At 51.5% G+C, this 17502-nt stretch overlaps 1 protein-coding gene across 1 annotated transcript; it reads left to right on the forward strand.

The window, feature by feature from the left end:
* Positions 1-4441: 4441 nt before the first annotated feature.
* Positions 4442-17499, forward strand: CCDC61 (coiled-coil domain containing 61). Its single transcript, XM_054588483.1, has 13 exons — positions 4442-4596; positions 4840-4922; positions 8014-8171; positions 9197-9358; positions 14366-14576; positions 14668-14750; positions 15427-15596; positions 15719-15794; positions 16039-16184; positions 16272-16350; positions 16519-16576; positions 17039-17117; positions 17245-17499. Exons 1-13 carry the CDS (start codon positions 4449-4451, stop codon positions 17340-17342), a joined length of 1551 nt encoding a protein of 516 aa, XP_054444458.1. The 5' UTR covers positions 4442-4448; the 3' UTR covers positions 17343-17499.
* Positions 17500-17502: the final 3 nt, after the last annotated feature.

A 17502-nucleotide genomic window follows, 5' to 3' on the forward strand; every position in this document is an offset into this window, starting at 1 on the left:
TCATCATCAACTAGTTGCACACACGGTCACAGCTGACTGAGTGCGCGCCACTGTTTGAGGCACCTCACATGTATTTGACGAATCCCCACAACACTCCTATGAGGTGGGATCCCTCTTTACTGCCGGGGAGAGGCCCAGAGAGGGTAAGTGCCTTGGCCAGGGCCACGTTGTGGGTAAGTGGTGGAGCTGGATTCCGAACCCAGGAGTCCCCAGCCTGCAGCGTGTGCCGTGCTTGAGGTGTGAAGCCACTTTTAGATGAGTGCTGGGGGAAGGGAGCAGAGCTATGCAGGAAATGAGGGGTGGCCAGGGAGGGGCACCTGGGTAATCAGTACGGGGACAAGCATTCCAGGCTGCTGTGGGGTCCTGGCCAAGCCTCAGTTTTATCCTCTGTGAAATGGGGATGGTTGTAACACCTACCAGAGGGCAGAATTAAGGGTGAGCTGTTGGTTGACAAGTATGCATGGTCCTCATCTGAGGTAAAACCTTTGGAGGGAAAGGGGGGGATGAGGTCTGGACACCCCTGGGGGTTGCGGTGGCTGCACTGTGCACTCTGGATTGTGGGGTGTCCTAAAGGGTTTTGGGACCTACACATTCCGGGGGAGCACCAGGCGAAGTGAGGAGGGGATTCGATCCAGCTCAAAATCACCCACACGGCGGGATGTGATCTCAGAATAGGGGCCAGGCGCTGTGTGTGTGTGTAACTGAAGAGCCCCACTAGGTCATGGCGGGGCGGAAATATATAGTGGGGAGGCTGCAGAGAGTGGGAAACACCATGGGGTGGGGGTCCTCAGGGGAGGGGACTTTCGGTGTGGGAGATGGTGCTGTGGACGTGTCTTTATGGAGTCCAGCGTGGAGGATTCTCAGCCCTGGGCCCGGGGGGAGGGCTGCGAAATCTGAAATATCCAGGGGAGTGTCATTTGGGAGGAGGAGCCCCGGGGTGGTGATATAACACTGGAACTGAGACGGGGTCACCTTGGTGAAAGATGAGAGGGAGAGGCTGGGGCTGGGAAACTGCGTGCATGACAGGAGGCGCCAGAAAGGGGACCAGGTGTGTGGGCCAGAGTGGGGCTTTGGGGTGTCCACGTGGAATGCGCAGCCCACGGCCCAAGTGCTGACGTTCCAGGTTGACTAGGGCGGGGCCTCGAAGGCTCTGTTGGGATCCCGGGATGCTGGGATGCGGCCTCTAGAAGCTGAGGTAGGGAAGAGGAGGCAGGAGAGACTTGGGACTAGAACAAAACCAGCCACCAGGATGGGCCACCGGTCACAGATCAGGGATAGAGGATGGAGGCAGAACAGGGTTGGCTGTGCAGCTCGGGGGGACGGGGAGGAGAAGGGAGGAGAGGTTCCAGGCCTGGGGAATTCCAGGATGGGGGTAGGGGTGGGGGGCTGTTCAGGAGGGTCTCTCCAAAGGGGAGAGAGGTGGAAAATATGAGTGTAGGGGAGAGGGATTTACATAGAATTTGGGAGGGAACAGAACCCGGGTGCAATATGGGGGTGATGGAATGCAGACTGAAAATGGGGTGTGTGAGGAGTAGAACCTTGGGCAAACATGCAGGCAGGATCCTGGAGGCTTAATGGGGGGCAAGGGCAAAATTCAGGTACTATATGGAGGGACCCCAGGAAAACATGGGGGCTGCTGCAGGGAAAAGGGAAACGTACCCTCCTCCCCGCTCCTCCGCCCTCCCCCAACCTGGGAGAGCCGGATGGAAGTGAGGGACTTGCGGAGTGGAGGGGTGGACAGGGGTAGTTTTGGGAACTAGCAGAAGAGAGATGGGGTTGGAATGTGGAGGGGGAGGCTCTGCAGAGGGGAGGGGCAGGGGAGCACAGAGCCTCCCGGCCACCTGCAGAATGAGGGTCGAGCTTGCAGGGGTGTGAGATTTATTCATCCACAGTTGTTGCGTGCTCACCACACGCCTAGAAGAGGGGATGGGGAGGGAGTGGGCGAAGTTTGCGGAGGTGGGGGAGGCAGGTGCGTTAAGGGGAGGGTTGAATTCGGGGAGAATATTCAGGGGCTTGCAGCTGGTGACTGAGGTGGAGGTTAATGTCTCAGGGCACCTGGATTTGGAAAGGTCCTTATTATCTAGTGAAGGGCTGCTGTCCTTGGGGTGAGAGTGGGGGGCTTATGTGGGGGACTGGGGACGGAGGAGAGATGGGAGGTTGGCGGCAGAGGTGGGGCGGGGCGGGCCCCCTTCCTTTGTCTCCTCCGGGGAGTTAGGTACCACTAGCGGGGTGGTGACGGGACTCTGAAGTTGCCCGGCTCCCGGGAGTTCCGCCGCTGCCTCCAGCGGCTTGGTAACCGAGACGGCGCGACCGCTGATTGGCTCACAGAGTCTGAGGGCGGGTCAGTGGGCAGGGTCTAGGGCACCCGGTAAGGCTGGTCCCCGCGCTGCCTGGCGCCTGCTTTGGGGACCAGGGGATGAGGGCTATGTTGAAGTGTGTAGCTGGACGGACCTCTGAACCTCCCAGAGAATGCAAGCACAATCGCAAGGGTGCGAATTTTCAAAGGAAACAGGTCTCCAGATTTTATGAGCCCCTCCAAGACCAGAGATCCCTCCTTCAAATAAAGTCAAGAGCTTGGGTCCAGGGACAGGTGTCTATCAAGACGATGTGGGGCTTAAACGTTGGGTCTTTGAGAAGGGGGGTCTGTGGATGAGTGTGGGTGGCATTCTGGGAGCCCCTGAACTTAATTGCAAAAATATGTGAGTCTGTTCATTTATCTGGGAAGGGTTCAGAGATCTCATTAGATTCTCAAAGGAACAAGGACTCTAAAACAGCTCAAAATGACTGACCTAGAATTTCAGGGCTTGCCATTTTCTCACTCACAACATGGTATTTTCCGATATCAGACTTTAGGAAGAACTTCCTTGGGGAAGTGCGAGGACTAAAGAGAGCGATGGGGGAGAGGGGATCAGGCATTGGAGAGGTCCCCACGGTCTGGGTCGAGGGCAGCCCCGGGTGGCTCTGTGTTTGGAGCAGCAGTGGGACCCTGGACAGGGCTCTTTTTCTTCCTGAGCCTCAGTTTCCCTATCTGTACACTGGGGAGGGAATGGGCTGGCCTTGTCTCCGTAGTCCCTTTCAAGCTCAGAAACAACAAAGCAATAATAATAACGATGACGATGCTGGTAGGTATTGAGTGCTTGCTGTATGCCAGGCACGGCTCAGTTCCTCCAAGGATTTCAACACGATTAATTCATTTAATCCTCACACCCGTCCAAGGACAGGGGCACTGTTACCCTACTTAGTTGTCCTGTGTGAACATCGTTGCCCGTCCACCTCTGCTCTCATCACTCAGCCCCTCCCACCCTCTCGCTGTCCTTGCTGTGCTCAGGACAAACTGGGAACTACTCACCTGGGGCCTTTACCTGGCAGCCCCCTCTGCCGGGACACTCCTCCCCAGGCATCCGCCCGTCTCTGCCGCTCCCTCCAGGCCTCTGCTGAGAGGGGCCTTTCCTGGCCACCTTAGCCGAAGGAGCAGCCCCCACCCCCCAGCATTCCCTTTCCCCACTGCTTGACATTTTTATACCTCTGACTTGTTGCCACCCTCCTGAGGGTGGGACTGTAATCTGATCCCCGGTCCCTAGCACCCACGGTGGCATGTGCTTTAAAGATAAGGAATCTGGCTCTAGGAGAGGTTAAGTAACTTGCTCATGTCTGTGCACATGGTGGGACCTGGATTTGAACCCGGGCCGCCTGAGGCTCCCATTTGGAACCAGCACTTAGACTCCAGGTGGAGAACTGACTCTCTTCCAGCTCCTTGTAGAGCTAACAGTGAGTTAGTAGCTCTATTGGCTGAGAGAAGGTGCTTACGCTTACAACAGACTAATTAATAAAATCAGTTTTCAGTGCGATGTAATTTACATGTGTCACTGATCCTATCTGGCACTGGCTGTTCTCTCAGCGTGGACCACTTTCCCTAGAGGGTCAGTCATGTGGCGGCCCCCTGACCTTCAGTTCTCCGCTCAGATGTCGGCCTCTCACAGAGCCTGCCCTGACCCCCTGTTTAAAATCTCTGCCCACCTCATCGCAATACTCTCTGTCCCCCTTTCCAGCTAGATTTTTCTCTACAAATGTTTGCTGATCAGTGAGTGAATAGTGATAAATATATAACGAGTATAAGGATTCATAATCAATAGTATTAATCACGATTCTCTAGTTGGAAATCGTATATTCTATCAGCCAGCGTGTATTGGGCATAGTAATATGCAAGACACAGTTCTAAGTGCTTTTATATGCACTGTCCAATTTAATCCTCACGGCAACACTATGAGGTCGGTGCCATTATTATACCCATTTTCCAGAAGAGAAAACCGAGGCACAGTCTCTTCCCTAAGGTGCCACAACTGGTAAATGGTGGAGCCAGGAAATGAATTCTGGCTTTCCAGCTCCTGAGCCTGGGCTCTCAGCCCCTCTGGGTCTCTGTCTCATCCCCTCCTCCAGTGACACTGGCCATGGACCAGCCAACCGGTCTACAGGTGGACTATATCTTCCGGGGTGTGGAGCACGCTGTGCGGGTGTTGGTGTCTGGGCAGGTGCTGGAGCTGGAGGTGGAGGACCGGATGACGGCAGACCAGTGGCGCGGCGAGTTCGATGCCAGCTGTGAGTGTGCCTGCTTAGGGGGGCTCGCTTGTTCTTCTCTGCAATCAGCTTCTCCGAGAAGACAAGACCACCAGGGATCCTGCCCACCTGCCTCTTCCACCTGACCAGAAAAGCTCTCGGGGGTGTAGGGCTCATCCCTCTGGCCAGGGGAACGGGGGTCAGGGAGAGTTGGGAAGCTTGGATGCATGGCTCTTGGATGGGGCGAGTGGTCAGACCTCAGAAAGAACTTTTCTCCTCACTCAGTCATCGAAGATTTGACTCACAAGACAGGGAACTTCAAACAGTTCAACATCTTCTGTAACATGCTGGAGTCAGCCCTGACCCAGGTAGGAGTTGGGGGTGCGGCTGGGGGAGGTTCCTGTCTCTGGATACCCATCTGAAGTTCTGTGTTCTCTTTCATTGAACACGCACGGCTAGCTCTTTCTTTTCTTCTTTCCCACATGTAAATGGCTTATTTTGATTCTATTGAGAGTTATTCTCATGTAGAAAATTCAGGCCATGGAGAAATATAAAAAAGAAAGGAAAAATCACTTCACTCCTCATACTCACTCCTGGTAATATTTTGGTGAAAATCGCTCCGGTCATTTCTCCATTTCTCTCTTTATTTGTGAACCTCTGTGAGTGTGTATATGTGTGCGTGCATTTAGATCTGTCATTATCCAGGGTGGAGCAAAAGTAGATTTACAGTTGTGAGCACATGAAACAGAGCTTATTCTTTTATTAGTATCTATTTATTGTATTATTTTCCATATGAACCACTGTGAACCTACTTTTGCCTCTCCCTGTATACAGTTGCTGTGTTTCCCAAGGTATTCTGTAACCTGCTTTTGAAAGGTTCGACAATATTTCATGACAATTTAGTTACAGCCTTGAATATGGCCAATCATTCATTTTGTTATACTATTGTTGGCATGAGGACACAACAGGGAACAAAGAGACAAAGATCCCTGTCTTTATGAAGCTGACATTCCAGTGGGAGAGACAGACAACTGAAAATAAAATCATGTCAAGTAGTTAAAAGTAGTAATAGGGGGAAAAAAAACCAGGTTGAAACTTAGAGTGACAAGGAATGCTATTCAGGTGTCATTTTAAACCTGAACTCCATTATTCCTCTGATTACAGATAAAATGTGCACTCATGGAACTGTGACAGCAGTAGTGTGTGACTTAGGAAGTGAGAGCCCCTCCTAATCCCCTTCCCATCTCCCACCCAGACTGATAACAATTCAGCATCTGCAGGCATGATAGCATAATAGCTGGGGGCACTGCCACTTACTAGCTGGGAGCCTGGGCCAGTTACTTCCCTCGGTGCCTTAGTTTCCCTGTCTGTAATGTGGGGATGACAGTGGGCCTCATTTCAAAGTGTTGTGAAAATTAGATGAGTTATACCTAAAAGCTTAGAATAATGCCTGGCTTAAATTCAGTGCTATATAGGTATTGTCTATGTTTATTATTAACAACTTTTGAGTTTGTCATCCTTGTTAGTGGTTGCTTAGTATTCCATCGAATCGTCATTCATCATGATTTCTCTTAACTCAGTGATTCTGAAACATTTTGGTTTCAAGATCTATTTATGCTTTAAATAATTTAAAAATTACTGAGGACACCAAAGAGCTTTTTTTAAATGCAGGATTTATTTATCAGTATTTGTTGCCATATTATAAATTAAAAAAGATCAATTTAAAGATATCTATGAATTCACTTAAAAATAACAATAGTACTGTTACACGTTAACCTCAGTACCATGTTTATGAAGAATGTATTTTCTAAAACAATGAATTAGGAAGGAATGTAGCATTGCTTTACGTTTTTGCAAATCTCTTTAGTATTTGGCTTAATGGAAAACTGCTGGATTCTCCTATGTGTTCCTGCATTCAGTCTATTGTGATGTTTTGGTTGAAGTATATGCAGCAAAATTTGCCTTAAGTAGATACATAGTTGGAAAGGGGGTCCTTTAATAGCTTTTTCAGACAATTGTGCATATCCTTCTTAGCTAACACATTAAAACTGGACAGGTTGGTTGCAATGTGGAGCCTGAAACCATAGCAATGAACTTCCTGTATTCTGTTACATAAAATCTACCTGTGTATCTTGCACTTTGCCTGGGTATTTTACCCGTTTTGTAACATCACATATTGGCCCTATGGAATTATTGGTTCATTGGGTTGTGCAGCTCTTCCAGATGTCGTGTTTCATTGTACAATATCAGGAAGTCACGTTTGTCAGGCTCCTCAGTGATCTCATCGGGAAAGTCTGTCAACATCCAGAGGCTGTCGAGCACACGGTGGCAGACCTAAGGCTTCCCAAGTTCCAAATTTTGCTCTGATAGTTGAATGTTTATTATTGGCAACAAATACCGTCAGCAGTTTTTCTGGATGTGACAGGCTCACTGTGCTCACTTTTGAGAAAACACCTGCCAGACACCCAAGGCTGAATAACCCTAGTTTTGTCTGTCAGTGGTTCTTTCACATAAAAGTGGCGTTCCGTGCAAGCGGCTACCCTAGCTCAACACACGGCTGCACAAGTGCTTTCCCTGAGACAACTGTTGCGCTTTGGTGTGCGGCGGGGCACGCGCTTCCCTTTTGTCCCACAGAGTAGTACTGGGCTGTGTATGTAAGGGTTGGGCTGCAGTAAAGTTAACAATTTTTACAGCATCATTAAGAACGTTCCTAGGTTTCATTTCCTCTTATCTGTCTGTCTGTCTATCTCTCTCTCCCTCCCGCCCTCCTGGCTAGACTGCGTGGCATCAGAGGGTGCAGCGACTACGCCTACATTTGCTGCCACTGTGAATTTCTGCTAATGGGCACCGGCATATTTACCCACCATTACTTTTGCGCCATTAGTGCAAATGTCAACACAGCAGAAAGGGCAAATGACATCTTGGTATTATTATGCAAATTGTGTTAACCTCTTTGGCTCCCTGAAAGGGCCTCAGGGATCCCCAGGGGTTTATGGACAAAACAAGGACAGCCACAATCCTAAGCTATCCTCCGTGGTTGAACACTTAAAATGTTTTTTAAAAGACCTTATTTATTTTTTATTTTTAGAGATGGGAAAAGAGAGAGAGAAACATCAATGTGTGGTTGCATCTTGCATGCCCTCCTGGTGGGGACCTGGTCTGCAACCCAGGCCTGCGCCCTACACTGAGGATTGAACTGGTGACCCTTTGCTTCACAGGCCCGCACTAAATCCACTGAGCGACACCAGCCAGGGCTAGATGAGTGTTTAGATTCTTTCTAGCTTGTCCCTCTCGCGAGGCCTTTGTGCCAGCACCTTGGACAGAGCCGTCTGGTTCCTCAGGCACAGTGTAGGGAGTAGCCCAGAGACGGGTCAGGCTGTGGCGCAGCTGTGTGGGTTGTGTGCTCTGGGTTTCGCCATGCTGGGTCTTGTGGCAGCTCCTCCCACCCTCTCCCAACAGAGCAGTGAGTCGGTGACCCTTGACCTGTTGACCTACACAGATCTGGAGGCCCTAAGGAACCGCAAGATGGGGGGCCGCCCAGGCCCCTTGGCCTCAAGGTCTGCTCAGCTCAACTCCAAGCGCTACTTGATCCTCATCTACTCCGTGGAGTTTGACAGGTGGGACAAAGGGCTGGCTTTCTGTCCAGACTAGCGAGCCAGTGGGAGAGGATGTGGTTAGACCCCGATATCCTGGGCCCGGTGGGGATGCTGCTTAAACCTTGCTTTTGGAATCTTCAGTGCTGAGGTTTGTATCATGTAGTGTGTTAGGTTACAAGCAGCAGGGTACCCATTGCCACTGCCTTAAACAAGCAGGAGTTTATCACCTAACAAGATGTGTAGGTAGGTGGCGGCAACTCAACAGTTTTATTAGGGGCTCTGGCTTCTTTGTTTTTTCGTTTGTTTGTTTTCGTTTGTCATCCTCAATATGTGGGCTTTTTGATTTCATCCGGATCTCTTCATGGTCATGAAAGGGCTGCTGGACCGTCAGGTAGTGCATTTGTAGCAAAGCGAGAGGAAGAGGGACAGGCTGTGCTTGCTGGTTGCCATCTCCTTTTTTTATTAGGAAAACAAAAGTGTTCCTGGAAGACTCCCAGCAGATTTCCTATAATGTTTGGCTAGAAGTGGTCACATGAAAGGAATGCTGGGAAAATGAATATCTGGTTGTCTGTCTTTACAGCGGGAGGCAACAAGGGAGAAGGCCTTTGGGAATGGCCGTTGGGCAGCTGGGGAAAGTGTTTCCTCCCTTTGTTAATAGCTCCTGGATTTTCTAGTGGGAAGTTACCAATCTTCTATGAATAGCACCTGGTGAGGGGCAGCCCACCAAGGTGCCCTACCTTCCTGCAGCCAACGGGGACCCAGGTCACGTCATCTAGTCCGCTATTATGGAACCTCAGTTAGGATTGTGCTTGGCTGCAAGTGACATGACCCAGTGGTTCCACGATCGCTATGTGAGAGGGTCTTAGGGGAGGCTGACTGGTACGAAGGGGCCAGGGAGGGAGCTCAGAGCTGCTTTTGGAACTTAAGCCTCTGGGAGTGTGAGGTTTTTGGAACTGTGTGTTTTCCTCCCCTGAGGCTCTCAGGGTCAGGTAGATACCCTCAGGGATTCTTGGCCTCTGAGATGTCCTGGTTCTAATCCTCCTCAGGATTCACTACCCGCTGCCCCTCCCGTACCAGGGCAAGCCAGACCCCGTGGTCCTTCAGGGCATCATCCGCTCACTGAAGGAGGAGCTGGGCCGCCTTCGAGGGCTGGACGGCCAGGACCCTCGGGACACCAGGGACTCTGAGATCTGGCACCTGCGGGAGCAGTGAGTCTGGGCAGGGTGGGCAGTTGGGGCTGGGGGTGGCACATCCCATCATGCACTGCGGGGCTCTATGGTCAGCGCTATTGGGAGGACTCCAGTCCTTCATTCACCGAATATTTATTCTGAGCTCTCTTCTGTGCCCACCTTGTGCTGGGGGGTGCTGGGGACACAGTGGTGACCGAGACAATCCTGGCCCTGCTGCCCTGGGACTCCCAGTCCCATGGGCGAGACAGATCTGTGAAGGTGCGGTGGGCAGGATTGGGGATCTCAGAAAGGGCACCTGACCCGGCTGGGTAAGGGCTGGAATTCCAGGCAAAGGGAGCAACATGTACGAAGACAGGGTGGGAAGAAGTGCTATATCACTTCAGTGTCTCTTTTATTCTGGTCCCCTCCCTGACCCTCACATGAGTGACCAAGACAGGGGGCAGATAGATGTTGACCACAAAACCACCCAAGTGCATCGTTGCGAGCGGAGGTAGTGTTAGTCAGGAAAGGGAGCCTGTGCTATGGAAGGCTGTAACCGGAACCGGATGAGGCCTTGGGGTGGGTCAGAGACGGGGGTAGGGAAGAGCATTCTAAGCAGAGGGAACAGCATGTGCAAAGGCCTTGTGTTAGGTGGGAATGTGGGGAGAACAAGGGGACTGGAAGCGTGAAGTGAAGAGAGCGAAGCTTTTGACATCTTGAGTGCCTGCTGCGTGCCCTGGGCTGAGGGGGAGCTGAACTGGGGACTTGGTTTCCACCTGGAGGAGACCCCACACATTGGGGAGGGATCATATTTTCAATAGTTGTAGTAGTAATAATAGTAATAGTAGTAGTAGTAGTAGTAGTAGTAGTAATACCAGTAGGAAATGTTTTTGAGCATTTAACTGGGTTGCCAGGGACTCTACTCAGTGCTTTATGATTTTAATGTATTTAATTCTCACAAAATAGGCGTTACTATTGTTCCTATTTTACAGAAGAGGAAGCTGAGGCCCAGAGAGGTTAGAGAACTGGCCACAGGTCACACAGCGAGTAATGTGGCCAAGCTAGACTTTGAATCCAGGCAACCAGGGCCAAGCCCCTTTGAGTTCCCCAGCCACTGTGTACTTTTGGCAGCTGCTAGGCCAGGACTGAGTGAGCCCTCAGGGCTGACAGGGAGAACTAGGCCTCTCCCCTCCCGGGTGTGAGAGCTCAGGAGGCTGGAGGACCCTGTGGGTCTTCCTGAGGAGCTTGGCTGGTCGGTGCTGGAAGCAGGATGAGCTTTACCTTCAGTTCCTCCTTAGTCCTGCTCTCAGGCCAGTGGGTGCATGCCTGCGTGCATGTGTTTCCCAGGATGACCACAAGGGGGCGCCCTCTGCATTGAGATCCCACCGTTTGACGGTGGCTTCTTATTTTTTCTTCCCAGTTTGGAGTCAGGGAGTCTGGGAAGACTCCCAACGTTTATTCGTTCATTCATCCAACACTTAACGAGTTCATGCTGTGTACTGGGCATGCCACCTGGCACTATTAATGTTTATTGAGCTCTTACTCAATGTCAGACGTGGTCTAAGCTCTCTTCCTAGATTCCTGCCACCTTATAGGTAGGTATTACTATCGTCCCACTTCACAGAGGTGTGAAGGTCACCCAGCTTGTAATAAGTGTAGCAGGATTGGATGTGGGCAGCATGGTCACAGAGCCCAGGTTCCCACCTAGTGGCCAGACAGCTGGTGACTGTCCTCATAGAGGTAGGATTCAGACAAAAAACGCTGATAAACAGCAGCCAGGAAGCTAGGGAGGAAATTGTACAGAGCACCAGGAGAGCAGCGACCAGGGACATGACCTAGCCAGGCGCAGGGCAGGCAGGCTTCCCGGGGAAGTGGTGTTTGAAGGATGAGTGGAGTCATACCCGCCTAGAGGAGGAGGAGAGTTCCAGGAAGAGGGAACTACTTTTGCCAAGAGAGGTATCTTTTGGCTGGAGCACCCCAGAAGAGGGAGGTGGGGGGAGGGGAGATATCTACTGGAAGGGGCTGAGCGGGAAGCTCCTTGGAGAGTTTGGGGGAACCACAGATTTTGAAAAATATTTTATCAGGAAAAATTTCAAGCACACACAAAAATAGCCAGCAGTACAATATGCACGTACTTGTGCCCCAGCTTCAACGGTCATGACGTGCTGCGCATATTGTTTGACTTATGTTTCCCCCTCTCCCCAAAGAAGCAAATGCCAGACTTTTCTCTCCCATAAACACTTCAGTATGTATCTTTAACATACAAGGGCATTTAAAATAGAAACAGAAGCAGTGCTATTACATACAACATTAACAAAAATTCCTTAATATGTGTATGTGTTAACACATCTCTACTACTGACAAATGTCTTTTGTAATTGACTTGTGTGAATTAATATCTGAATACAGCTATACATTGCAATGTGTGATGTGTTTCTTGAATCTCTTTTATTAGTCTCCCCCTTTTTTTAATGCTACTTATTTGTGGAAGAAGGCAGGGTATTTGTCCTATAGAGTTTCCTTTAGTCTAGATTTTGTTGATTTTATCTCCATGGTTAATGTATTGCTCTGTTTTTCACGTCTCTGGTGAAGTGGTTATTGAGCCTATAGGCTAATCGGATTCAGGGTTTTGAAAGACACCGTCCTTGGGGAGCTGTGCACCCGCCTCCTGTCAGGGGCTGCTGGGACTGACGAGTTCCGACGTGGAGAGCTGGATCCCTCTCTCATAAAATTCTCATCAGCCCAGCACCTCTTGGTTGTTTTCATTTGCATTTCCCTAGTTTCCGATGAGGTTGGGCACTTTTTCATGTGTTTAGTAGTCCCCTGGGTTTCCTCTTGTGTGAGTTGCCTATTCACCTGTCATGTCTGTTTTTCTTCTGGTCATCTATTTCATATTTGATTTCCAGGAGTTCTTTATATAGACTGGATATGAGCCCTTTGTTAATTTTATGTGTTTCAGAAACCCTCCTCCCTTCCTTCCCCTAGCCTTTTCGCTCTCTTAATGGTGTCTTTTGAGAAACACTTAACGAGAGAGAACATAATCTATTGGTTGCCTGCTGCATGTATCCCAAACCCAACAGGGAATTGAACCTGCAACGTAGGTATGTGCCCTGACCAGGGATTGAACCCTCAACCTTCTAATGCAAGGGACGATGCTCCAACCAACTGAGCCACCTGGCCAAGGCTGCAGGTATTCTTTTTTATTTTTTAAAGATTTTATTTATTTTTAGAGAGAGAGGAAGAGAAGAGGGAGAGAAACATTGATATGCAAAAGATACATCATTGGGTTGCCTCTTGTACACCCCCAACTGGGGACCTGGCCTGCCACCCAGGCATGTGCCCTGACTGGGAATTGAACCGGTGACCTTTTGGTTTTCAGGCTGGTGCTCAGTCTACTGAGCCACACCAACCAGAGCTGCAGGTATTCTTTTTGATGCTTATATTGCCTTATCTTTGGCCAGTAGGAACACCCTCATTTTGGTTCCTACATCCTTCTGAAATGACCCGAGTCATCTTTGATGGCCTCCTCATTTTCTAGCATGCCAACATGTCTTGGACTTCTTTGTATCTTTCTAGTCTCAGAACTGGTATAGCCTCAAAACTGGTGAAAAAAAATTTTTTTCCAAGGAGCTCTGGTTTCTTTTAGTGGGAAATTGGATATAGAAATCACAGTCTGGTTGTTAGGGGTGTCTTTGCCACTGGGTAGACACTGCCTTTATGCCTTTTTATTAGAAAGAGCCAGAAAGTAGGTACTTTTATAGAAAGAAAAAAAATGATGTCTGTGTTTATTTAACCTCTTTTATTTGTGTGCCTTTTTCTCATATTGACAGTCTTAGTTCCTAGTAATAGTAACATAATTATTTTTCTTTATCCTAATAATACCAATATAATTACCAATAGTAAGAGTACTGAATGAAGTTCAAAAATTTTTTGCAGTTCTTTTTGTCCTTAGGCTATTTCCTGACTGCTAAACAGGTTTTCTTTTTTTTTCTTGTCACCTGACATAATTCTCCAATATGCCATTGATCTGATATAGTTAGATCTGCTTGACCCAGTTTCTTTTAAAAATTTTACTTACCAAGACAAAAAAAAAAAAAAAAAAAAAAAAGACCACACAGCCATGTGGCAGAATCTAGTTGCATCCACTCTTTCCACTGTAAAAAAAAAAAAAGAAAAAGAAAAAGAAGTTTTACTGATTGCTTTTTAAAAAATTTAGTTATATAAGTTATTTTCGTAGTTCCAAATTCAAAACCAAAATAGAGGGTACATTCAGAGGCATCCAGCTTGTGTCTCTGCCACCTCTATTCCTCCCTTTTTAAAGTTTTCAATTTATCCTTATATATTTTTGAAAACAGAACGTATATAATGAATAATTCCCCCTTTTACATGAAGAGACATACTAAACATTTTTCTGCACTGTTTTTAAACTTATATCCCGACTATCACTTGGTGACAGGATATAGAAATCTTCCTCCTTCCTTCTTATAATTGTGTGGGACTCAGTTTAGTAGATGTACCATAGAAATTCAACTAGTTCTTTGTTGATGTACGTTTGGGTTATTTCCACTGCTTTGCTGTCACAAATAGTGCTGCAAGTAATAGCCTTGTGTGTACATCTTCTTCTCAAAGAAGGGTTTCGAGCACTGTGGTGGCCTGATTGTATCTGCACTTTAAGAAGAGTCCTCTGGTGAACGGGAGGCAATGAGACCCGGCTGAGGGGTCGAGGGGATGCTGGGCTGGGGTCAGCACCTCACGGTTAGGCTTTGAGGTTATAGAGGAGGACAGACCAGTGATGTAATTAGAACTCAACACAGCTGTGGCGGCCCGTGGTCTGGATGGGGGTGACGTGGCCGTGTTCCTTGTCACATGGGGGAGGTGGAGGAGGGGAGGTGATGGGACCATGGGGGCAGCGGGGAGTGTGGTGGGTCCACCCCTTTGGGGGGGAGGTGAAATGGTGGTGCCTGCCCACCTCCGTGGATGGGGATGAAGGAACCACGCCCCTCTGCTCCCCCTGGCTCGCTTTCTTCCCTTTACGCTCTCCGCCCAGGGTGTCGCGCTTGGCTTCTGAGAAGCGAGAGTTGGAGGCCCAGCTAGGTCGCTCGCGCGAGGAGGCGCTGGCCGGGCGCGCGGCGCGCCAGGAGGCCGAGGCGCTGCGCGGGCTCGTGCGCAGCCTGGAGCTGGAGCTGAGGCAGGAGCGCGGTCTCGGGTACCGCGGGTCCGGCCGCCGCAGCCAGGACTGCCGTCGCCTGGCCAAGGAGGTGAGGGAGAGCGGCGGCTGGCAGGGGCGGCCTGCGGGGACGCAGACCTGGGCCACAGACTGGACTCCTGTGCTCCTATCCACTCCCGCAGCTGGAGGAGGTGAAGGCGTCGGAGCGGAGCCTGCGCGTGCGGCTGAAGGCGCTGAACAGCGAGCTGGCCACTTACAGGAGGGGGTGAGGGGCGTGGCCCTGGGTGGGCGGGGCCTCAGGGCCGCCGACCGGGCAGGCGGAGGGCTTGGGCCGGAGTCTGAGGGAAGTTGGGCGGGGCCAGGACTGGATGGAGGGGGTGGGTGCAACCTGAGAGTGAGCGGGGATGGTGGGGTAGGAGGGCCCTAATGGACAGACAGCCTTTGGCGCGGAGGACTCCGAGAGTGGGAAAAGGTGAGTGGGGTCTGGAAAGATGGGCAGGGCTTGAGGTGGGATTCAGGGGGCTGGGGTTGGACAAAGGGACTGGGAAAAGGGAGGACCTGAGGGTCTAGCTATACGAAAAGGGCATGCACCAGCAGGTGGGGATCTGGGTGATTTCTGCAGGTCTTTATCGGCGGGCGTTAGGGAGTGAAAAATTGGTGAGGGAAAACCAGGGAACTATGGGAAACCTCAGGAAGAAGGGTCAGGTGAAGAAGATGGTTAGACAGTAGGGAAGTGACGGTGCATTTTGGAAGGGATAATAGGGCTCCGCGAGGGGCGGAGCCTGGGAGAAGGTTCTTGGAGGGGCGTAGGCGTATGCGAGGGCGTGAATATCTAGCAACTGATGGACCTGAAGGTTAGAAGATGGTGAGGTGTGAGAAGAGGACTGGGATAGGAGTTGTCATGGCCTGGGGGAGACTGACAGTGTGTCCTGTGCTCCCAGGAGACGGACTCCGCCAGTGATGCCGCACTCAGTCCGGGAGGACCGGGCTTCGTCGTCCCGGGAGCGCTCCACGTCCCGTGGCCGCGGCGCCGCCCGCTCCTCATCCCGGGAGAGTGGCCGCGGGGCCCGGGGTCGAGGCCGCCCTGCCCGCCCCTCGCCCTCGCCCACAGGTCTGTGCCAGCCTTGCCCTGCGCTCTCCTGCTCATGGGAGGAGGTGGAACGGACTAGAGCGGTGGAGACATCCTGTGACCTCAGCCTCTCCTTCTCTCCACACCCATCCGCTCCATCCTAGGTGGTCGCATGCCCCGTTTTGACCCCACAGCCTTCGTGAAAGCCAAGGAGAAGAAACTGAGAGAGATCAAGATGAAGTTAGCGTCCATTTCCTCCTCACCTGCCCATATCTCCGTCCCTTTACCTGGTCCTTTGACATGCACCCTCATCTGTCACCGTCTCCCATTCTGTCTCCATCACCTGTCACCTGCTCCATCTCTTCCTTTCCTCCGTGTGACCTCAAGAGGGTCACCCGCCCTGGCTGTAACCCGCAGGGTCACAGCGAGGCCCTTCCCCGAATTGGCCGGGCGCACAGGCATGCGTTTCGTTTCGGTTTCCCAGGCAGCAGCAGCGGCAGCGGAACCGATTGGGCAGCGGAGGAAGCGGGGACGGGCCGTCAGTCTCCTGGGCTCGCCAGACTCGTCCTCCTGCTGCCGTGACCGGCCGAGGGGATGCGGCTAACCGCTCCCGAAACCGCAGCTCTTCGGGTAACCGGGCTGGACCGCGCCGCGCCGGCACGAGGGCTGGGTGGGGCAGGCAAGTGCTGGAGGCTCACCATCTCCGTCTCCCTCTAGTGGACAGTTTCCGCAGCCGCTGCTCGTCTGCCAGCTCCTGCAGCGAGTTCGAAGATTTCTCTGAATCCCTTCCTAGACGGTAAAACTTGGGGCTACCGGCATGGATCGCCAACATACAGGCGGCTGGGGAGACTGGGAACAGTCTTTTGCAGGCAAATTGAGTGATGGAGCCTTGAAACCGCAGAGAAGGATGAGGTGGGAGGTGCCAAAGACTCCTCCCATTGGTCCTTGATTCCTCCCTCTTTAGCGCTCGCCGTCAACGCGGGAAGCCCCCCAGTCCCACAACCTTGAGTGGGTCCAATATGGTGAGTGTCTTTCCTCAGGCCTTGAAGGAGGTAGGGGCAGCATGAAACCACCAGAAGCTGCTGTTCCTTTCTCCCCGATTCCATTCCGGGGATCAGGTTGTCAAGGCACATATGAAATGTCTCTGGACACAGTGTTTTGAGACCACTAGATTGTAGGGGAGAATGCGGGTGGGGTGGGGGCAGAGGACGCTGATTGAGAGCACCACAACCTGCCTCACAGCACCTGTGTGACTCCAACGTAGGTAGTTACTCAGCCTCTGCCTCAGTTTCTTAATTAGTTAAACGGGATGGTGATAGTATTCATCTCAGAGGGTTCTGGTGAAGATACAAAATTATTTTATATAGGTGCCTAATAGGTGGGAGCTCTTATTTTTTCTGAGGTCCTTAGGTTCAGAATTTCTGGTGGGATTTGGGGGGCAGGAGTAGAGGGAGGGTGTCCGACCTCTTTCATGCCTCCCTCAGCTGCAGAAGTCCACCCCCGTGGAATGTGGCCGCCATCAGAGACGCCTGGCCAATTCTGGGGGCTGGGTCCCCATGAAAGGTGAGCCCAGGACATCACCTCTCTCCCTCACGTGCCCCAGAGCCTGCCGGGGTGGTGCCGAGGGCAGCGGTGCTCCCTGCGGCTGAAGACCCCACACAGCCCCCCACACCCACGCCTGCTCTCTCAGAGTACAGCTCCGACTACCAGCCGGCCGACATGGCTGAAATAGACGCCCGTTTGAAGGCCTTGCAGGAATACATGAACCGACTAGACACGCGGTCGTGACCTCAGGGAGGGAGCACTGTCCCTTCACCCTCTATCCACCGCTGGATTTGGTGTTGGGGGTGGGGGCGGTGCGTCCTTCCAGTCCCCCCAGGCCCGGCCCCTCCCGGTGCTCTTGGGGTCTCAGGCGCATGAGTCCCTTGCATCTCCGCTCCCCGAGGCA

The sequence above is a fragment of the Pteronotus mesoamericanus genome, unplaced genomic scaffold (genome assembly GCF_021234165.1).
Source record: "Pteronotus mesoamericanus isolate MK-2021 breed Mesoamerican mustached bat unplaced genomic scaffold, CSHL_Meso_final scaffold_137, whole genome shotgun sequence".
Classification (NCBI taxonomy): Eukaryota; Metazoa; Chordata; class Mammalia; order Chiroptera; family Mormoopidae; genus Pteronotus; species Pteronotus mesoamericanus.

Coding starts and splice junctions, on each gene's coding strand:
- CCDC61 (XM_054588483.1), top strand. CDS start 4,449: ATGGACCAGCCAACCGGTCTACAGGTGGACTATATCTTCCGGGGTGTG. Junction 4,923..8,013: donor TGGAGTCAGCCCTGACCCAG/GTAGGAGTTGGG, acceptor CTCTCCCAACAG/AGCAGTGAGTCGGTGACCCT. Junction 16,185..16,271: donor CCGAAACCGCAGCTCTTCGG/GTAACCGGGCTG, acceptor GTCTCCCTCTAG/TGGACAGTTTCCGCAGCCGC.